The sequence below is a fragment of the Oncorhynchus mykiss genome, chromosome 28 (assembly GCF_057628025.1).
Source record: "Oncorhynchus mykiss isolate SJ-2025 chromosome 28, ASM5762802v1, whole genome shotgun sequence".
Lineage (NCBI taxonomy): Eukaryota > Metazoa > Chordata > Actinopteri > Salmoniformes > Salmonidae > Oncorhynchus > Oncorhynchus mykiss.
Genome location: NC_143049.1, coordinates 8,427,331 through 8,450,361, shown reverse-complemented (window position 1 = coordinate 8,450,361; position 23,031 = coordinate 8,427,331). Strand labels below are relative to the sequence as shown.

Here is a 23,031-nt window from a genome sequence, read left to right as displayed (position 1 = left end):
GAGGAGCTCCTAACACTTTTTTTCAATGCGATAGGTTTGATAACTTCACCTGTGTACTTACATTCTGAAATCTTGCTCTGATTTATCATCCAAAGAGTTCCAGAGATAACGTGAAGTGTCGTTTTGTTAGATAAAATCCTTTTTCATATCCTAAATATATCCTAAATATAGCACGTATGATTGATTTTTGTATTTCCACTCGTTCAATTTGCAAGAAAGGTATCTGTGAAAATCTCACCCTAAATGTTGTTTCAACGAGTCAAATCACATTCGTCTCTATCCTAGAAGGTAAGACTTCACTATTTCATAAGGGGTGTAGTATATCCTTTAGCCGATGACACGGGCGGCCATCACTTGAAGGACTGTATCTTTGTCAAATAAGCACCAATCGGGGTCAAACAAAGCTAGCTAGATAGCTAATGAGCTGGGTTTTATGTGGGTATCCAGCAACCCTGTCTCGGTTGAAAAATGTAGGCGCTAACCTTTTGCGACAGCATGCCTTTTCCTTTTGGACACAACCATAGAAGAATATTCAGTTATGAAAACTGGTTGTTTTGTAAATGTTGATCCTATAACATGGATACTAATACTTGGAAAGCTAAACCAAAGTCCAAGTGTACAGATTTGATGATATTATTACAGAAAAATGGAATATGAATGCAAATGTCCCCTTCATGCCCAAATGTACTTGGGGACTTTTCAAGATATCCATCTGAAACTTCACACATACACTGCTGCCATCTTGTGGACACTATCGGAATTACAACCAGAGATGGCTAGAACTGGGACAATTCTCTTGCATTTCAAAGATTTGTATTTTCTTCTACCAGATCTATTGTTATTCTCCTACATGCAATTCACATTTCCACAAACTTCAAAGTGTTTCTTTTCAAATGGTACCAAGAATATGCATATCCTTGCTTCAGGGCCTGAGTTGCAGGCAGTTAGATTTAGGTATGTCATTTAGGTGAAAATTGAAAAAAGGGTATTTTATTTTCCCCAGCACCTGTGTAATGACCATGCTCTTTAATGAACTTCCTTTGGCAGTTTTTCAGCCTAGCCTTTTTACTCATTCTATTGTCCAGATGACTTGTAACACATCATATTTCAAAGCTCTAGGACGGTCTTATTTTCAATGACGGCCTAGGAACTGCCTGACCTTGTCAGCTCGGGGGTTTGAACTTGCAACCTTCCGGTTACTAGTCCAACGCCCTAACCACTAGGCTACCCTGCCGCCCCTTTAGTATGTCAGATCTTTTTCAGATTTGCTACTTTTTACACTAGCCTTGGGTATGGTGTGGCCTAAGCTACAGTCTTGCTTCACGTGAGTGCAGTGTACCATAATAAATAGATAGCCATCCTTATTTTGGTTATTAGAGCTATACAGGAGCTTTTCATCAAAACCATATTGTACATAGTGTTGCGCAATGATTCGCATTTTTGTTAACTGCAAAAATGCTGTCTACTGGTATTAAGGTAATTCTTCCAGTGAGATGTGATGTGGGAGAGCCATTATCTTTAAACTACTCCTCAGAGGAGGGTATGTGGTGAAGAGGTCTCCCACATTACCTCCGGAGGTATCCCTTAAAGAGATTTGAATCTAGATCTGTCTCTTTACACTATGCAATTATCTCACTTGGACCTAGTTTGTGTCTTCAAAGTAGTGTAAAGAGTCCCATAGTCATGCATGTCATTGGGAGACGTAAGTGAGCATTTGACATGCGTGAGTTAGGGTTCGCCCCAAATGACTGAATAAACCCTTTTATTTAGCCGGGCTAGTCATCAAGACGAGAGCATATTATTATTTTTTTTTACAATAATGTCTTGATTGATCTGTGCTCTCCAGGTGAACTTTACAGTGGACCAGATCCGTGCGATCATGGACAAGAAGTCCAACATCCGTAACATGTCTGTGATCGCTCACGTGGACCACGGCAAGTCCACGCTGACGGACTCCCTGGTGTCTAAAGCCGGGATCATTGCAGGGTCTCGCGCCGGAGAGACCCGCTTCACAGACACACGCAAAGACGAGCAGGAGCGGTGTATTACCATCAAGTCCACGTAAGTAGTACAGGGTCATATTCATTAGTGCACACTGTTGCAAAACGTTTTGCAACTAAAATCGAAAACAAGGGTTTCTTAATGGGACAAGTTCATGTCGTCTGTCCCAGTTTTGGCCCGTTTGCCTCGGTTTCATTCATAGTGAATAGAACCCAGGAGTGCGTGTGTTTGGATCTTACATCTACAGTATAGGAATTGGTAGGTTGTATGTTGCTTGAGTTTTAAAAAATGTTTTTGTTAAAATCATTGACATTACGACTTGGCCTTCATCTGAATACATGTAAATTATTTTAAAGTAGTTTCTCAAACTTGAAGAGTGAGGTCTGTATCTTCACTACCCTCATGTGATCTTCTATAGACCACAGGTCAGTTTCTGATAACTGTCTTTTCCCACGGTTGTATATTTCTATCATATGAACAGTGTTGTACGGAGGACAGTGTGTTGTAAAATGCACACTTTCATATGGGCTTAGCTAGCATACAGTGCCTTCAGAAAGTATTCAAACCCCTTGACTTGACACATTTTGTTACACCTGAATTTAAAACGGATTAAATTGAGATGGTCACTGGCCTACACACAACACCCCACAATGGAATTATGTTTTTAGAATTTTTTACAAATGAAAAGCTGAAATGTCTTGAATCAAGTATTCAACCCTTTATGGTAAGCCTAAATGAGTTCAAGAGTAAAACTTTGCTTAGTAAGTTGCATGGACTCTGCACTAGTGTTTAACTTTTTATTTTATTTTTTATAATGTTTTTTATTTTATTATTTTAAACAAACTTACAAACAGAAATGAAACAAAAAAGCTCAGTTTAAACCAAAAGGTTAGGTTCCACACATGGAACGTACAGTGTAGTTCTGAAATACATACATGCCTGTCATTCTACGAGAATCCTTGCAGCATAATAGCTGATACCTCAGGTTCTAGGTAATTTAGATAAGGTTCCCATACTTTGTAGAATTGGTCTGTTTTAGAATGCAATGTACATGTCAGATATTCCAGAGGCACCCATTCAAATAGTATCTTATGCCAATCTTTAATAGAAGGAACCTTATCACTAATCCACTGTAAAAGGATGTTTTTCCTCGCTGCGAAGGTAAGGATGTTGTAAAGCCTCCTTTTACCTACAGAAGTAACCTGCCTACTAGGGAGACCTAACAGTAAAGAAACTGGGTCCAACTCTAGATCAACCTCTAGGATCTTTTCAATTTCTTGCAGAACACCAGACCAGTATCTTTGTATTTTGGTACATGACCATAAACAATGTGTTAGGGTGCCTGTATCAGTTTTGCATTTAAGACACTGAGGGGAAGAGGAGGTGGGGCTAAAAGCATGTCTGCGATTTGGGGATATATGCAATCTGTGTATTATTCTTAATTGGATTGCTCTAGTACGATTACATATAGATATTGTTTTTGCATATCTCCAAATGTCCTCCCACATCTCTTCGTCAATAGTAACAGACAATTCTTTCTCCCACACTTGTTTCACCCTCTGTGTGTTGACAGCAGAAAAGGACCTTAAAGTATCATAAAACAGACTTAAAGACATTTTCCTTTGTGGGAAAAAAAGCATTCTTTCAATGATAGACACATCAGGGTTACCAATTAAGGTGGTGCCCTTCAGGATATAATGTCTTACTTGTAGGAAGCGGAAAAAGTCCTGCTTTGGGAGTCGATATTTCTCGACCATCTGCTCAAATGACAACAAAATCTTATCAACAAATAAGTCATTTAGCCTGCGTATGCCCTTATTAAGCCAAGAGTTAAAGCCGGCATCCAGCAATCCTGGACTGAAATCTGGGTTGTTAAGAATTGGGGTAAGAGCAGAGGTTAGTTTGGACCTTCCCAGGAAGCGTTGAACTGACCTCCATACTTTGAGTGTGTTAAGTGTAACGGGATTATTGCAGTGATCTTCTACAGACTTAAAACTTCTGAAAAATAAGATCCTGTAAGGGGTATTTTGAAAGAGAAGTCTCAATGTCTAACCAAATAGAGGAGTCATCATTTGTGATCCAGTCAGAAATATAACAAAGGTGGGCACACCATTGATAGAACTTGATATTGGGCAGGTCCAAGCCGCCCATAGAACTTGGCAGCTGCAATATTGCCATCTTAAGTCTTGGTTTGCGTTTACTCCATATAAAGGAACTTAGCCATCCATTTACATCCTTTATTACCTTATTGGAGAGTAATACTGGGATCATTTGGATTGGGTAGAGTAGTCTAGGTAAAATGTTCATTTTCAAGAGGGATATTCTACCCAACCAAGAAATCGGGAGAGAGTTCCAGCGCTCCAGATCCTGTCTTATTGTATCAAACAAGGGAACAAAATTGGCTTTGTACATTTGCTGGAATTTAGGAGTTACAAATATACCCAGATACATGAAACCTGAGGGAGACCATTTAAAAGGGAAGGGGGGAGAAGTATTAGGTACAGAGTGCAGGCTACCAAGTGGCATAGCCTCTGACTTAGTTAGGTTAATCTTGTAGCCTGAGAATTCGCTGAATAATTCAATAATATTAATAAGAGCTGTAATTGAAGTCTCGGGACTAGAGATGAATATCAGGACATCATCAGCATACAAGCTTATTTTATGGTGAACATCACCAATGAGCAGCCCCTGTATAGCAGGCGTTACCCTGATGGCCTCAGCCAGTGGTTCCATAACGAGTGCAAAGAGGGGGGATAAAGGACAGCCCTGTCTGGTACCTCTGTGTATAGAGAAGTTATTTGACCTTAGCCCATTAGTAAGGACAGCAGCCTGAGGATCATCATATAAAACTTTCACCCATTTTATAAAGTTGTCACCCAGACCAAATTTATTTAGAGCAAATAATAGGTAAGGCCACTCCACACGATCAAATGCTTTCTCAGCATCTAGGGAGAGCACCAGACCATCCACAGCACTTTGTTGGTAAGCTTGAATTACATTAAGAAGCCGCCTGACATTGTTGCATGACTTACGGCCCTTAATGAAGCCAGTTTGGTCTCCTTTCACAATTAATGGCAGTGAGTCCTCTAATCTTGTGGCTAGAATTTTAGAAAGCAATTTTCTATCCACATTCAGAAGGGAAATTGGTCTGTACGAGGAACAAGACTCTGGACATTTTCCCTTTTTGAGAATAAGTGAAATGTTGGCTTCTCTCAGCGTTTGAGGGAGTTGGTCATTTGAAAATGAGTGATTAAACATATCCCGCAATGGCTCAAGGATCAAGCCATGGAACTCTTTATAGAACTCACTACAAAACCCGTCTGGTCTTGGGGCCTTACCATTTTGCAGATTCTTAATTGCGAACATTATCTCTTCCTTGGTAATAGGGGCATTAAGGAGGGACCGCTGCTCTTCGGAGATAGTAGGGAGCTCAATCTTACAAAAGAAGTTCTCCATTAATTTGGGTGCATCATTTGGCAGTTCTGAGGCATAAAGATTTGTATAAAATTTCTTAAATGAGTCACTTATCAATTTATTTTCATATAAGTGATTACCATCAGTCAGTAATAGTAGCAATTGACTGAGAGTCAGCTCTCTTTTTAGCTAGGTATGCCAAGTACTTTCCTGGCTTATCGCCATGTTCATATAGCTTTTGCCTCAACTTTTTTATTTTTAATGACTACCTCAATTCTGTGTGTGGGGTACAGAGAGATCTGTAACATCCCTCAGTCGAACAGTGAATTTCAAACGGATTCAACCACAAACAGGGAGGATTTCCAATGCCTAGCAAAAAAAGGCACCTATTGGTAGATGGGTAAAATAAAAGACAGAATATCCCTTTGAGCATGGTGAAGTTATTACTTACACTTTGGATGGTGAATCAATACACCCAGTCACTACAAAGATACAGGCGGCCTTCCTAACTCCGTTGCTGGCGAGGAAGTAAACAGCTCAGGGATTTCACCATGATGCCAATGGTGACTTTTAAAACAGTTTAACAGTTTAATGGCTGTGATTGTTGTTGATCCATAGGATATAACCATTGTATACTGAACAAAAAATATAAACGCAACCATTTAAAAGATTTTACTGAGTTACAGTTCATATAAGGACATCAGTCTACTGAAAGAAATTCATTAGGCCCTAATCTCTGGATTTCACATGACTTGACAGTCGGGGCCACCCAAACTTGACAGTCGGGGCCACCCAATCAGAATGAATGTAATTTGTTTCCCCAAAAGGGCTTTATTACAGACTGAAATACTCCTCAGCACTTGTTGGGATAAAAAGAAACAGAATAGAGCTAAGCACAGGAAAAATCCTAGAGAAAAACATGGTTTTCAGACACTGGGAGAAAATTCACCTTTCAGCTGGACACCCTAAAACACAAGGCCAAATATCTACAATAGTGTTGCATTGAATGAGTCTCCTAGTTTTGAATAAAATCGGCTCAAATCTATGGCCAGACTTAAATGCTGTCTAGCAATGATCAACAACCAATTTGACAGAGCTTGATGAATTTTAAAAATGCAAATATTGTAAAATCAAGGTGTGCAAAGCTCTTAGACTTACCCAGAAAGACTCACAGCTGTAAATGCTGCCAAATGTGATTTTCTAGCATGTATTGACTCAGGGGTGTGAAATCAGGCTGTCAAAGGGTATGACTACTTTCTGAAGGCACTGTATGTATGGCTGAAAACAACACTGCCTATACTTATGCCTGAGCTGAAGATGCCAGATTAGAGGTAGAAAACAATTATTTACCATGCTTTGGAGATTTGTCTTTGGCTTTACACAGATGACAAACAACAAAGCAAGCTTGTTCTGTCGTTCTCCCTGCACACATTAACTTGACTACTATCCCTGTTAGTCTGCATCCCACGGCTGACAGGGACACTTGGTTTTAGACACTATATAATAAAAAATACAGAATTTAATGTTGAAACATCTACCATTCACCTATCCTCTCCCTCACTCTTCTCAGGGCCATCTCTATGTACTATGAGCTGGGGGAAAATGACATGGCCTTCATCAAGCAGACTAAGGATGGGCTTGGTTTCCTCATCAACCTGATCGACTCCCCGGGCCACGTGGACTTCTCCTCTGAAGTCACAGCCGCCCTCAGGGTCACAGACGGCGCACTGGTTGTGGTCGACTGTGTCTCAGGTAGACTCTCTTTTCTTACTCACTGTCTTTGTTTCTCTTGCTCTCTCCTTTCTCACTGGGAGATTCTCAATTGCAAAGGACGTTTACAGAGGTGGAATTCCAAATGAAATGTATAAAGTAGTAAAAAAGACCTTTAGCTAGTTGTGCAACATTTTATAGATAAAATGATAAGTAGCATGTCATTTTTTAAATATGTGCATACTTTTCTCCTCTGAAAAAACATCTGATTCAAAGGGGGTGTTGTGGATTTCAACTTCCGCGAAGAACTGGTAGGATATTCTAGAGATTCCTTGACGGGAGGAGGCGAGGACACTTCCGTTCACCTACTAACTAATTTTCCTTTTCTATATTGGATTTGCTCAACTCCTGCGTGCTCCCTCGCCTCCTTTTGGAGAAAAAAAAAGTCAAAGGCTCCCGAGAGGGGTGGTCTAAGGCACTGTATCTCAGTGCTAGAGGCGTCTCTACAGACACCCTAGTTCAAATCCAGGCTGTATCCCAACCGGCTGTGATTGGGAGTCCCATAGGGTGGCGCACAATTGGCCAAGCGTCGTCCGGTTTAGGATTTGGCCATGGTAGGCCGTCATTCGGGCGGCAGGGTAGCCTAGTGGTTAGAGCGTTGGACTAGTAACCGGAAGGTTGCAAGTTCAAACCCCCAAGCTGACAAGGTACAAATCTGTTGTTCTGCCCCTGAACAGGCAGTTAACCCACTAGGCCGTCATTGAAAATAAGAATTTGTTTTTAACTGACTTGCCTAGTTAAATAAAAATTGAGGAAGAGAGGGTGTGGACCAGAAATGTGCTTGTATGGAATTAAACTCCTTCCCCACTCGCGCATCATCAGGCAAATTACGTTTACAGGGGTGGATCCCAAAATAAATGTGTTAAGTGATGCACAACTAACTACATTAATTTAAGACATTTCATAGATAAAGATGAGTGAGTAGCTCATTGTTTTTTAACATGTGCATCACGACAAAACTAAAGCTGATTTAAAGTGGGTGTGGCAGATTGCAAAACGCTTCCGCGAAGGACTCTGGTAGGATATTATGGCCCTATAAAATCTGCGTTAAATAGATCACGGATTGAATCACTGAATCCAGACATTAAAACGGAATTCGACAATATCAAACATTTTATTTAACTTATTTAGTAAGAAATCAACTTTGTTGAATTTTAGAATATACATTATTTTCCCCAAGATTATCAAAATGCATCAGTGATTCATATTTTCCTTCAACTCTCTGAATAGGCAACGGCACAGGAATGCCCCTGTCTGTGTGCGTGCATTTGTCTACCACTTTGTAGCTGTTAGTGACGATGCTAATGTAATGATGACCGTCTTCTGATAGATGGAGAGGTTCCCCAAAACATTCTCAATGAACTGTTAACTACAAAGTAGCTTATGCCTGCCTTGCGGAATGATATCACGATTATTTACATCAATCCAGTGGCCAGTAGTTTTTCCAACTTTGCAATCACATGAGCGCTACAAAAACATCGTTAACACCCCCCAAAATAGGCTGGTGCACAGTTGACTTAGTGTAACTACACCCCAAAATCCATAAAAAGATTTTCCTGGGCCTCAAAAGTGGTCTGATGTTGTTTATTAAGCATTGTGGACATAAATGTTGTTTTAATGTAATAAAAATGCAAAACTATGACGGAAACCCGTTAAAACAAAACTGAACAGGATTTGGGGAAATTAAACTTATTTGATATGGCCCTAGGATACACATAGCTAACCTTGATGAAATGTGGCTATCGAGGAGGGGAGAGGACCCTTCTTTTCACCTACTAACTAATTTACTTCTCCTCAACCACATCTATCGGTTTCCGGGTCAAGGAGGAGAGGGTGGAGGACAGACCTTTTGCCCATTGTCCTTCTTTCTCTCGCTCAGGCCTTTCTCAATGTCCTTTCTCTCGCTTCCTCTCTCTCATTGTTCCGGTTTCCTTTCTCTCGCTCAGACCTTTCTCAATGTCCTTTCTCTCGCTTCCTCGCTCTCATTGTTCCGGTCTCCTTTCTCTCAGGGCAGTCTTTCTTGCCCTCTCAATTTCTGTCTTTGGATTTTCATATAACACCCTCATTCTCCATCCCCTGTTCAGGTGTGTGTGTGCAGACAGAGACTGTGTTGAGGCAGGCCATTGCTGAGCGCATCAAGCCGGTGCTGATGATGAACAAGATGGACCGGGCCCTGCTGGAGCTGCAGCTGGAGCCTGAGGACCTGTTCCAGACCTTCCAGCGCATCGTGGAGAACGTCAACGTCATCATCGCCACCTATGGAGAGGATGAAGCAGGACCAATGGGTGCCATTATGGTGAGAGGGACACACACCTGACAAGAATAAGTCTAAGTAGTGATCAGTTGGATTGAATTCCTTGTAAATTCCCGCCAATTTAGGAGTGGCGTTGCACCACTATAGAGAAAATTCATGTCCAGTTCAACTGACAGATTTAAATGGGACTTGTCTCCAAACTCTGACGTGATCAAAGGGAAATATGTTTGGCCTAAGACAACGACATGGTCCTCTTGTTGTCCCTCAGATTGACCCAGTGATCGGTACCGTAGGGTTTGGGTCTGGCCTCCACGGCTGGGCCTTCACCCTCAAGCAGTTTGCTGAGATGTACGTGGCCAAGTTTTCTGCTGGCAAAGACACCCAGTTGGGACCAGCAGAGAGATGTAAGAAGGTGGAAGACATGATGAAGAAGCTATGGGGAGAGAGGTACACACACACACACACACACATCACTACACACAGACTGTACATGCATACACACCACACTGTATGTACTTGCGTACGTAATCGCACACATTGTATGAGTAAACTTTGGACACCTGCTTATTAAAGGGTTTTACATAGTTTTAATGTCTTCACTATCATTCTATGAAATAACACACATGGAATCATGTAGTAACCAAAAAAGTGTTAAACAAATCAAAATATATTTTAGATCCTTCAAAGTAGCCACCCTTTGACTTGATTACGGCTTTGCATACTCTTGGCATTCTCTCAACCAGCTTCACCTGGAATGATTTTTCAACTGTCTTGAAGGAGTTCCCACATTTGTTGGCTGCTTTTCCTTCCCTCTGCGGTCCAAACCATTTCAATTGGGTTGAGGTCGGTTGATTGTGGAGGCTAGGTCATCTGATGCAGCAGTCCATCATTCTCCTTCTTGGTCAAATAGTCTTTACACAGCCTGGAGGTGTGTTGGATCATTGTCCTGTTAAAAAACAAATGATAGTCCCACTAAGCGCAAACCATTTGTGATGGCGTATCGCTGCAGAATGCTGTGGGAGCCATGCTGGTTAAGTGTGTCTTGCATTCTAAACAAATCACAGACAGTGTCACCAGCAAAGCACCATCACACCTCTTCCATGCTTCACAGTGGGAACCACACATGCGGAGATCATCCGTTCACCTACTCTGTGTCTCACAGACACCGGCGGTTGGATGCGTGAAATCTCAAATTTGGACTCATCAGACCAAAGGACAGATTTCCACCGGTCTAATGTCCATTGCTCGTGTTTCTTGGCCCAAGCAAGTGTAATTTTATTGGAGTCCTTTAGTAGTGGTTTCTTTGCAGCAATTTGACCATTAAGACCTGATTTCAGGCTGGTGACTAATGAAATTATCCTCTGCATCAGAGGTAACTCTGGGTCTTCCTTTCCTGTGGCGATCCTCATGAGAGCCAGTTTCATCATAGTGCTGGTTTTTGCGACTGCACTTTCAAAGTTCTTCATTTTTCGGATTGACTGACCATGTCTTAAAGTAATGATGGACTGTCATTTCTCTTTGTTTATTTGCACCGTTCTTGCCATAATATGAACTTGGTCTTTAATAGGGCTGTCTTCTGTATATCACCCCTACTTTGTCACAACACAACTGATTGGCTCAAATGAATTTAAGAAGTAAATAAATTCCCCAAATGAACTTTACAAGCCACACCTGTTAACTGAAATGCATTCCAGGTAACTACCTCATGAAGCTGGTTGAGAGCATGCCAAGAGTGTACAAAGTTGTCATCAAGGCCAAGGGTGGCTACTTTGAAGAACCTAAAATATATTTTGATTTAACACTTTTTTTTGTTACTACATGATTCCATGTGTTATTTCATAGTTTTGATGTCTTCACTATTCTAACATGTAAAAATAAGGAAACGAGTAGGTGTCAACTTGACTGACAGTGTACATGGACAAACACACAAGTGTAATAAGATAGAGGACTTGAGGAAGAATCTGTTCACAGTAGGATCTATGCATCTGACAGAATAGTGGGCCAAGAGGTACATGCAGAGGTGAAAGAAGGGTGGGAGATACAATGTAGACAGGTACACACTGACTCGGATTGCGTTCCAGATAGACATTCTCTGCGGCCTGTGCAGGTTGCAAGATCTATACAATGTCTTGAAATGTAACATCTCAGGAATCACACGAATGTGGATTGATCCTATAATTTCTGCACTGAGAATTTGTATCTGGAATGCACATTCTCCATCTCTCTCTCTCTTGGCGCACTTGATTTAGACCGCCTATCATGCTGGGTAGGTATAGCTTGTACCTTAGGACCAATGAAATGGTTCCAAAGGGGACGATGCCGCCTACCCCAGCATTTCGGACTTATTAAATTAAGTGTGCCTGTTCTCTCTCGCTTTCTCAATCACACGCACACAGGTGAGGCAATATTGAAAAGTGTTTGCAGGTATGTTACGTGACACGGGCAGCCACCTATATGTACAGGGATTCTCTCTGTATGGAGACCTGTTGAAGACAAAGTAAACCCATTTGGGAGCCTAAATCGCAGGTGCGCACTCTTCTCTTATGCTGGCAAACAATCTGACGTGTTGCAAAAATGTCCTGTCTTGGGCTGTTGACTTGTCAAAGCTGATTGTATCGTACGGAATGTAAATGCTTGAGAGTTCCTGGCTGTCATAGTGACATGAAATGTAGTTAACTGTTGAACTTGTCTTTTTTCCTTGACTCTTAATAGCACTGGTTTTCCATTTTAACTTCCTGAATAGAGAGACTTCAATTGGAACCAAGCTTGCAACTTGTTGAATGCACTGAATGCACGTTTTGTTGAAATGTGGGCTGCTCTGGATAAGCATGTCTGCTAATTGACTGAACTGTCAATTAAAAATATTTGTAAATCTATCCATCCATCTGGCAGGTTTTTTGACCCAGCCACTGGGAAGTTCAGTAAAACTGCCACTGGCCCCGATGGTAAAAAGCTTCCCCGCACCTTCTCTCAACTCGTGCTGGATCCAATCTTCAAGGTGAGACCGGCCATGATGACCCTAAAAGTGTTTTCCTTGATTAATTTATGCAATGCATTGACCAATATTAATGCAATGCATTGACCAATATTAATGTATCAATATTTTCTTTTGAAAGGATGAAAATCAACTGTCTAAACCCTCACCCGTTCTCCCTCCCTCCAGGTGTTCGATGCCGTCATGAACTTCAAGAAGGACGAGACGGCCAAGCTGATAGAGAAGCTGGACATCAAGCTGGACACTGAGGACAAGGAGAAGGAGGGCAAGCCCCTACTGAAGGCAGTGATGCGTCGCTGGCTCCCAGCCGGAGAGGCTCTGCTCCAGATGATCACCATCCACCTGCCCTCCCCCGTCACCGCCCAGAAGTACCGCTGTGAGCTGCTTTATGAGGGTCCAGGAGACGACGAGGCCGCCATGGGTGAGGACAGGCACGCACACCGAGACGCATGCACCCCCAAACAACTGACTGGGGGCAGAGAAAAGTACACTGCCTGTCCTAATTAATATAAAGTCTCATACTTAACCCCCCCTCCCCCTTTCCTCTTCTCTCAGGTATCAAGAACTGCGACCCCAAGGCACCTCTGATGATGTACATCTCTAAGATGGTGCCCACAACAGATAAAGGTCGCTTCTACGCCTTCGGCCGTGTCTTCTCTGGCTGTGTGTCCACCGGTCTGAAGGTGCGCATCATGGGACCAAACTTCACCCCCGGGAAGAAGGAAGACCTCTACATCAAACCCATCCAGAGGTGTGTGTTGAGTGTGTGTGGTACCATTTAGAGTGCCAGATATGTGTGTGAAGTGAACTTTTAAATATTGTATATTCTCTCCCTTCAATCTCTTCTCGTCCTCCCTCCGTAGGACCATTCTGATGATGGGGCGCTATGTAGAGCCCATTGAGGATGTACCATGTGGAAACATTGTTGGTCTGGTTGGAGTAGACCAGTATCTGATTAAGACGGGGACCATCACCACCTTTGAACAGGTAGCTTGTACATCATCACATTATACTATAGGAAAACTGAAGGCCACATTGACTTTTTAATGACAAAGAAGGATTTTCCATTCAATTTATTTTCCACTCCTATACTTTTGCTCTGGTCAAAAGTAGTGCACTATATAGGGAATAGGGTGCCATTTTGGATGAACAATAGATTAATATTTCTCCCATCTTGTATGCTTGTCCAACAGGCCCACAACATGCGTGTGATGAAGTTCAGCGTTAGCCCCGTGGTGAGAGTGGCTGTGGAGGCCAAGAACCCAGCTGACCTGCCCAAGCTGGTGGAGGGCCTGAAGCGTCTGGCCAAGTCTGACCCCATGGTGCAGTGTATCATCGAGGAGTCTGGCGAGCACATCATTGCCGGGGCTGGAGAGCTCCATCTGGAGATCTGTCTCAAGGATCTGGAGGAGGACCACGCCGGCATTCCACTGAAGGTGAGGGAGGGGGAGGAACAGACTACATATGAAACGGGGTTGAATGCGCTTTCTCCAAGTACAGTACAAATGGTGCACTACAGAGAAAAGGGGATTTTGTTTTCCACTGCCTAACAAAGATAATCTGCCATAGGGAGTGGTTGTCTGTTGACGAATGCACTGTCTTAAAACCTCTCTGGGATATGTGGGACGGTAGCCAAAAAATGTCATTTTACAGTTCAGTAGTTCTAAAACATGCGGTGATTGTGCAGAGAGCCACATCTATTTACAGAAATACTCATTAGAGATGTTGATGAAAATACAACTGTTATACATGGAATTAGAGATACTTCTCCTTATCCATCCAAGCTACTCAATACTGCCCCCCGTCACCAAGAAGTTAACTAGGTATGGGCATAGTAATTCAAATATCCAAATGGGCGTTAGTATTCGAATACTTGCGAGAGTTCTTTTTGGGGGGGGGGGGAATCATAGGCCTATTTTAACAATAAAGGCTTTCTCTAAATAAAAGTATGTGACATTGCTACAGAAGGATATACCGCGACATTTGAAATTCTTAATTCAATAAAATAAGCGTTTGAATGTAGTTTGACGTCCATACCGTAGCCTCGGATTTCACACACTACCCCATAATGACAAAGCAAAAACATATTACATTTTTTGCAAATAGACACCATATTTACATATGTATTCAGACCCTTTGCTATGAGACTCGAAATTAAGCTCTGGTGCATCTGGTTACAGTTGATCATCGTGAGTCCACCTGTGGTAAATTTAAATTGATCGGACATGATTTGGAAAGGCGCACACCTGTCTATATAAGGTCCCACGAGACCAAGGAATGAAGTCGAAGGAATTGTCCGTAGAGCTCAGACAGGATTGTGTCTGCACAGTTCTGGGGAAGGGTACCACAACATTTCAGCAGCATTGAAGGAAGAACACAGTGGCTTTCATTCTTAAATGGAAGAAGTTTGGAACCACCAAGACTCTTCCTAGAGCTGGCCGCCCGGCCAAACTAAGCAATCAGGGGAGAAGGATCTTGGTCATGACGGAGCTCCTCTGGCGATGGGGAAACCATCTCTGCAGCACTCCACCAATCAGGTCTTTATGGTAGTGGCCAGATTGAAGCCACTCTTCATTAAAAGGCACATGACACCCCACCTGGAGTTTGCCGAAAGGCACCTAAAGGACTCTGAGCATGAGAAATAAGGTTCTCTGACCTGAATACCAAGTGTCACATCTGGAGAGAAACTGGCACCATCCCTACGGTGAAGCGTAGGGGATGTTTTTCAGGGACTAGGAGACATCTGGATTGAGGTAAAGCTGAACAGCGCCTGATGTCTGGTTTAACAGCGACATTAAAAAATGTCAAAGCGAGGCCTCCAGGGTGGTTAAGGGCGCTGTGTACTGCAGCGCCAGCTGTGCCACCAGAGACTCTGGGTTCGCGCCCAGGCTCTGTTGTAACCGGCAGCGACCGGTAGCTACTAAACAATTGGATACCACAAAATTGGGGAGAAAAAAGGGGTAAAATAAAAAGTCAAAGCTACCGTTCGTACCTTTTTGCATACCATTTTTCAGACGTTGCCCTACACAGTAATAGCGGCACTGCTGTTAGCTTCACGACATGCATACGATGGAACCCCGTTTGGGTCTTTGCGTGTCAATAAAGATAGTAGCACTGTCAAAGCTGCCCAAAAAGTCTGCAAACACCAACCACATATGTTTATTACCAACGCGGTATTGTAAAGAATTTGTTCGACCACAACTTCTTGGTAGCTAGCTTTAGCTTGGTAACTAGCTTGCACCAATACAACCAGCCTGAAAACGATGACCAGTAGAAATTGCAGTCATTTTCATTATTCTTACCAATGATTTAAGAATCCTTGTAAGTATTAGCTAGGTTGCCATTTCTTCTCCTATTGAAATTGAACTTCAGTTCATGAAAATAAATAGCTAGCCAGCTACTTAACCCTGTTGCCCTAAGCTAACGTTATAAGCAGCCAGCAAGCTTCATCTGGCTAGTGAGGCTCGGTTATGTGTTGTGAAGCTAGCCCTATAAGGAATAAGCACAATAGTGGAATCTGCGGTTTGCCTTCAAAATAAAAATATGTCATTGACAGTGATGCGAATTAATACAAATAGTAGAATTATGCCATACTTTTATTTAAGGCTAACCGCAAAGTCCACTATTGTGGCTAATCCTTATTGTGGCTAGCATCACATAGCTGGGTCCGACCACCATTAACCTTTCTGATCTCCCCATCCCGGATCCGGGATCGTGAATACAGACTCAAGCTCATTACCATAACGCAACGTTAACTATTCATGAAAATCGCAAATGAAATGAAATAAATATGCTAGCTCTCAAGCTTAGCCTTTTGTTAACAACACTGTCATCTCAGATTTTCAAAATATGCTTCTCAACCATTGCAAAACAAGCATTTGTGTAACAGTATTGATGGCTAACGTAGCATTTAGCATTAGCATTCAGCTGGCAACATTTACACAAAAAAACAGAAAAGCATTCAAAAAAATCATTTACCTTTGAAGAACTTCAGATGTTTTCAATGAGGAGACTCTCAGATAGCAAATGTTCAGTTTTTCCTGAAAGATTATTTGTTTAGGACAAATCGCTCCGTTTTCTGCGTCACGTTTAGCTATGAAAAAACCCCTGTATCCAGGATTGTGTAAATCTATCAGCAAGCTCATTAGCATAACACAACTATTTATGAAAATCGCAAATGAAATGAAATAAATATGCCATCTCTCAAGCTTAGCCTTTTGTAAACAACACTGTCATCTCAGATTTTCAAAATATGCTTCTCAACCATAGGAAAACAATCATTTGTGTAAAAGTAGCTAGCTAGAGTTAGCATTTCGCGTTAGCATTTAGCGTTAGCATTAGCGTTAGCATCCAGCACGCAACATTAACAAAAACATAAAAGCCTTCAAATAAAATCATTTACCTTTGAAGAACTTCTGATGTTTTCAATGAGGATACTCTCAGTTAGATAGCAGATGCTCAGTTTTTCCAAAAAGATTCCTTGTGTATTAGAAATAGCTCCGTTTTATACATCACATTTGGCCACCAAAAAAAATCCATAAATTCAGTCCTCAAAACGCAAACTTTTTTCCAAATTAACTCCATAATATCGACTGAAAACATGGCAAACGTTGTTTAGAATCAATCATCAAGGTGTTTTTCACATATCTCTTCATTGATACATCGTTCTTGGACACATGCTTTCTCCCCTGAATCAAATGGTAAAGTAGAAGCAGCTGGCAATTGCGCACCGAATTTGACGCAGGACACCAGGCGGACACTTGGAAAATGTAGTCTCTTATGGTCAATCTTCCAATGATATGCCTACAAATACGTCACAATGCTGCTAAGACCTTGGGCGAACGACAGAAAGTGTAGGCTCATTCGTTGCGCAATCACAGCCATATAAGGAGAGAATGGAAAACAGAGCTTCAGAAATTCTGCTAATTCCTGGGTGATGCATCATCTTGGTTTCGCCTGTAGAATGAGTTCTGGGGCACTTACAGACAAAATCTTTGCAGATTCTGAAACTTCAGAGTGTTTTCTTTCCAAAACTGTCAAGAATATGCATAGTCGAGCATCTTTTCGTGACAAAATATCGCGCTTAAAACGGGAACGTTTTTTATCCAAAAATGAAATAGCGCCCCTAGAGCTCTAACAGGTTAATCAAATAAGGACTGTTTTATAAATTTGGGTTATTTTAGATGATGACATCTAGATTACGTCGTTTTGCTATGTTTTTTGGGGGGAAGAACATTGTTTGCATCCATGAGCTAGCTAGCTTTTTTTATGATCAGCACTAGGTGCGCGAGACAACTTTACCAGCATCATAGCATACGTATCGATGAATCGTTGTGACATATGAAATACGAGTGATTGTGTAATAACTACGTAAAAAAGTGTATGAACGCGTTAAATTATGTGAAGAGCAGTCCTGATAGGTCAAATAGTGTTTCAGGCGTATCTTTTTTTTGACACGCAAAGACCCAAAAGGCGTTCCATAGAAATCCTGGTTGAGAATGAAACGACTGAACAAATGAACGATGAAACCGCAAGTAAGTGAAATAAATAGCTTTTGATTATGTTTTACTGGTAATGGGGACATGCCATCAAAATAACTTTTTGATGTGTGTATTTTTTTAATTTAACTAGGCAAGTCGGTTAAGTACAAATTATTATTTACAATGATGGCCCGGACCACGCTGGGCCAATTGTGCACTGCCCTATGGGACTCCCAATCACGGCCGGATGTGATACAGCCTGGATTCGAATCGGACTGTAGTGACGTCTCTTGCACTAAGATGCAGTGCTTTAGACCACTGTGTGTGTGTTAATTGTACTAGAATGCTTAAGGCCGCTAAAATTTTAAATATTGGAATCGCTTTTTTTTTTTTTTTTTTTTTTGCAAGGAAAGTATCAGCCAAAAATGTAATATCGGTGCATCACTAGTACCAAGCTTGTAGCTTCATACCCAAGAAGACTCGATGCTGTAATCGCTGCCAAAGGTATTTCAACAAAGTACTGTAAAGGGTCTGAGTACTTATGTAAATGTGATATTTTAGTTTTTTGTATTTTGCACATCTCTAATCTGTTATCATTGTCATTATGGGGTATTGTGTGTAGATGAAGTCCATTTTAGTATAAGGCTGTCAAGTAACTGGAAAAAGAGGTCTGAATACTTTCTGAAGGCACAGTAGCTGGCTAGCTTCTTTAAATTGATTTGATGCAGTCAAGACAGGTTATCATCCCATCTGGTAGTGCCTATCTGTATGGCTACTCTCTCCCATATCAAACACACCATCCATTGCCCATTCCCTGCACTTCTGCAAGAAAGCAAAGCGGGACTTCTCCCAAGTCGCGCAGCAAGCCAGTTCCCAAGTTGTATTTTCTTTATTTTTATCACGTATTTCGACTATCCAGGTATCCAAAAAAAATGTAATGATATTAGTGAAGTTGTTTAAAATTCCCATCCCTAGTCCTAACCTGACAACTCTCTCTCTCTTCCCCCTAACAGAAATCAGACCCGGTGGTGTCCTACAGGGAGACTGTGTCTGAGGAGTCTGAAGTGATGTGCCTGTCCAAGTCCCCCAACAAGCACAACCGTCTGTACATGCGTGCCAAACCATTCCCCGACGGCCTGGCCGAGGACATCGAGAAGGGCGACGTCAGCCCCCGGCAGGAGCTCAAGATCCGTGCCCGCTTCTTGGCTGACAAGTACGAGTGGGATGTGTCGGAGGCCCGTAAAATCTGGTGCTTTGGTCCCGACGGCACCGGGCCCAACCTGCTGATGGACGTGACCAAGGGAGTCCAGTACCTGAACGAGATCAAGGACAGCGTGGTGGCCGGCTTCCAGTGGGCCGTCAAGGAGGTGGGTTTAGGTTTACGTTTAGTTAGTTAAGCTTGACAACAAACTAAGGCACAGTCAATTTTCCTTGCTAACGCTTATTGAAGCATTGCAGTTAAAATCTGCATTCATGACTTCAGTGTGTAAGTAGACTTGAATCTGCAGTTTAGGCCATGCTACAGGTAACACGTTTGCTTCGTCTTTTCTCTATCCTGAGTTGTGACGTGGTGTTCCTTCTTCCCTCCTACAGGGTGTGCTGTGCGAGGAGAACATGCGTGCGATCCGCTTTGACATCCACGACGTGACCCTGCACACAGATGCCATTCACCGCGGTGGCGGACAGATCATCCCTACCGCCCGCAGAGTGCTGTATGCTTGCCAGCTCACTGCACAGCCAAGACTCATGGAGCCTGTCTACCTGGTCGAGATCCAGGTGTGTGTGCATGCGGGTGGTGTGCGACTACTTTGACACTTGAACTTGACCACTGTCTTACATTGAATTGTATGCTAGGCTATTGGGGGCTATTTGGAATCAAGTGTGACATGACGGAGTCATGCGTTTCCTGTCTCTGCAGTGCCCAGAGCAGGTAGTGGGCGGGATCTACGGCGTGCTGAACAGGAAGCGAGGTCACGTGTTTGAGGAGTCCCAGGTGATGGGCACGCCCATGTTCATCGTCAAGGCCTACCTTCCTGTCAATGAGTCATTCGGTGAGTGAGAGTTAACTTTTATCCATGGCTTACCAGGGAAAATGTCAATTTCAGTGTACTTGACGAATTGAAATGGAACTGACCCCAACCCAGTGTAGGACATTTATTCTTATTTGATGGGCGATGTATAGAGATGACCCATTGCCTTGACACAACCTTCTGAGCATTTCACTGTTTTTACCTGACAAGGTAAAAAATCTGTCGTTCTGCCCCTGGACAAGGCAGTTAACCCACTGTTCCTAGGCCGCCATTGAAAATAAGAATTTGTTCTTAACTGACTTGCCTAGTTAAATAAAGGTTTAAAATAAATGTGGGAGGTGGAAATGTACTAGTTATGGAGTGGTAAATATAATTTGGCTGCATTCATGTGATTTGAACTCGTTGAGAAACTCTGATTGGCCAACAAACTGTCAACCATAAACTAAAAGTACAGATATCATGCTTGTAAACAAATCAGTTCAAAAACCACATTAATAGATTGTGTTTTATAAATAATGTTTTGTTGCATTTTAACTGCCGAAAATGCTGTTGGAGGCCATTTAGTTAGTAGGTGACGTCAGAGGTCACCATGTGGGAGAAGTGGGTGCTCAGGATGATAGACAAGTTTCCCACTAGTAATTACCAGTTGGACGGCTATTCAAGTGTATTTTTCCAAGTTGTATTTTGGTTACGAGCTCAACATAACACCTATTCTCAACCACCGAGAATGGGCGCATATGTGCAGCTATAAACCAAAGTGTAAAAAAAATATATATAAATAGTCTACTTATTACTTGTCATTTTATTTGGCTCGGTCAGAATCAGCTGCTCTGAATGCAGAGGGGAGACGGTTTCTTTGCTTTTCCATCTTGCACCTGTATACTGGGGTGACGTCAGCGTGAATGTGTCAACATGTTTGAGGTGTTGGCAGCTGCAGAGGCTGTTCTCATTGATCATGGTGACATACTGTTAATGTTTTATCCACAATTCTATGTCCGCCTTTAATGAAAAAGGCAAGTCGGTTAAGAACAAATTCTTATTTACAATGACGGCCTAGGAACAGTGGGTTAACTGCCTTGTTCAGGGGCAGAACGACAGATGTTTACCTTGTCAGCTCGGGGATTTGATCTAGCAACCTTTTGTTTCTGGCCCAACACTCTAACCACTAGGCTACCTGCCTAGTGATTTTAAAAGATGATAGAGAATCTTCCAATTCTGATTTATCGAAGTAGCGTATGAGATCTCCTGTCTTTCTACACTGATATTTTCATTAGTCACATGAAATCGCTTTATGGGCAGTGCCCTTGACAATAGTGTTTTTGCTGCTAATTGTGTTATGGAGCGAACATCCTCGTGTAACCTCCTTTACTTGAGCGCATTGTTGGGCTTATATGAATAAATTATTTTTATCAACATTTTATGCTAAACTTCCTGATCTGGGTGAGAGGGTGGGGGGGTGTAGCCTTGGCCTACTAGTTGTATGAATTTGGGATCTATCGTCCCACAACTGTCCCAGCGTCTGTTTTGGAATAGGCTATTTCTTTCTTGACAAGCCTACATGTTTCTATTATAGTACATTGACATAGGCTACTGATTTTAGTTTACTTGTCGTGTTGGCTGAGGAATAGTAAATGTGTAGTTATCCTACCGTGTTCAAAGTGCACATCAGAATTCAGTAAGCAGGACCGCACGTTGCTACATAATATCATCTCCCCCCCCCCCCCCCCCTCTCTTCCCCCAGGTTTCACAGCTGACCTGCGCTCCAACACGGGTGGCCAGGCCTTCCCCCAGTGTGTGTTTGACCACTGGCAGATCCTCCAGGGGGACCCCCAGGACCCTACCACCAAGACTGCCATTGTGGTGGCAGAGACCAGAAAACGCAAGGGACTCAAAGAGGGCATCCCTGCCCTAGACAACTACCTGGACAAATTGTAAATGCTAAGTCTGAATCCCAAATGGACCCCTAGACACAACAACCCCCTCTAGGCACTACAATTTAAGTTGTTGGCTAGGCATAAGCAATATGGGGAAGATTTCACCTAGCCTATCAGAGGGTAATGTGGATCTGTAAGTATATTGCTTATGGTATCTGAACCTTTCAGATCTACAGTGCCTAAAGGAATGGACTAGGGGTTGGTTTGGAATTTAGTAGATGTCTGACCATTCCTTCCCCATTCCTTCTATTCCTCCACTGTACGAGTGAGGGATGCGACTGTACAGTGCGCAGTGGCGCTTGCCTAAATGGAAACCTGGTGAAAATAAACCAAGGATACAAATATGTAAATCATAATAAAGATTAATAGAAATTGTACTTGGGGTGGACTTCTGTTCATATGCTGTTGAATGGTGGTTAAAATTTTTATAAAAAAATATTACTGGTCAGAGTTGATTTGACTTGTAGAACAGTGATTATCAGATGGTGGATCCGGACAGCCAGAGAAAGTTAAATGCTAGCATAAATTGTATAATTTTGAACACATGATAAAGAAAGCAGCCCAAGACTGATTTTGTTGACAGCGTTGGTACTGTTGCGGGACCTAAAATGGATAGACCGCAGTTGCTACATCCATTTCTAGTTTATTTATGTACCCATATTCTTCTCTTCAAGCTTCTGGATTCAATCAGTAACATTTTAGCTCGGCTCTAACACGATAAGGTAATTTCAGATTGAGCCGCCATAAACCGCATTAAATGAACGCCGTCTCCGAGACCAAAATAACTTTGCCTTTCATTGTCAATCGCGTTATAAAGCACATCTTCAGTGCTAGGTTTTAAATAGGGTCCGTGCCTATGTGGGCTACCTTGGGACGTCCCTACCGCGTATGAAATGTAAAACGGTGAAAGGGTTTCATTGAGGGTATGGACGTCCCTAAGGATCCCAGATATCACTAACCGATTTGAATGGAGCTGTATCGCGCTAAAGTACAAAATGGCAGTGTAGGATCTAGATATAAATAATGACAAGAGAAAGAATGTTAATTTGAAAGGGGAGATTTATAGCCTCAGTCTGAGGTGTTACAATAGAACATCATGCATTCGAGTGTTTGAACTTGTAACGCGGCGGCAAAGGATATGCAGTCTGGTGTG

At 42.2% G+C, this 23,031-nt stretch overlaps 1 protein-coding gene across 1 annotated transcript in view; it reads left to right on the top strand.

Annotated features, from left to right (window-relative positions):
- LOC110508425 (elongation factor 2b) overlaps positions 1-22,255 on the top strand; it is a 28,214-nt gene extending 5,959 nt beyond the window's left edge. The window contains exons 2-14 of the mRNA XM_021588943.3: positions 1,847-2,061; positions 6,986-7,167; positions 9,270-9,481; positions 9,708-9,886; positions 12,332-12,437; positions 12,603-12,855; positions 12,990-13,185; positions 13,298-13,421; positions 13,628-13,870; positions 18,928-19,281; positions 19,508-19,690; positions 19,833-19,965; positions 21,686-22,255. Coding sequence (XP_021444618.1) covers positions 1,847-2,061; positions 6,986-7,167; positions 9,270-9,481; positions 9,708-9,886; positions 12,332-12,437; positions 12,603-12,855; positions 12,990-13,185; positions 13,298-13,421; positions 13,628-13,870; positions 18,928-19,281; positions 19,508-19,690; positions 19,833-19,965; positions 21,686-21,879 — 2,574 coding nt within the window. The 3' untranslated portion in view covers positions 21,880-22,255. The remainder of the gene's footprint in view (positions 1-1,846; positions 2,062-6,985; positions 7,168-9,269; positions 9,482-9,707; positions 9,887-12,331; positions 12,438-12,602; positions 12,856-12,989; positions 13,186-13,297; positions 13,422-13,627; positions 13,871-18,927; positions 19,282-19,507; positions 19,691-19,832; positions 19,966-21,685) is intronic.
- Positions 22,256-23,031: the final 776 nt, after the last annotated feature.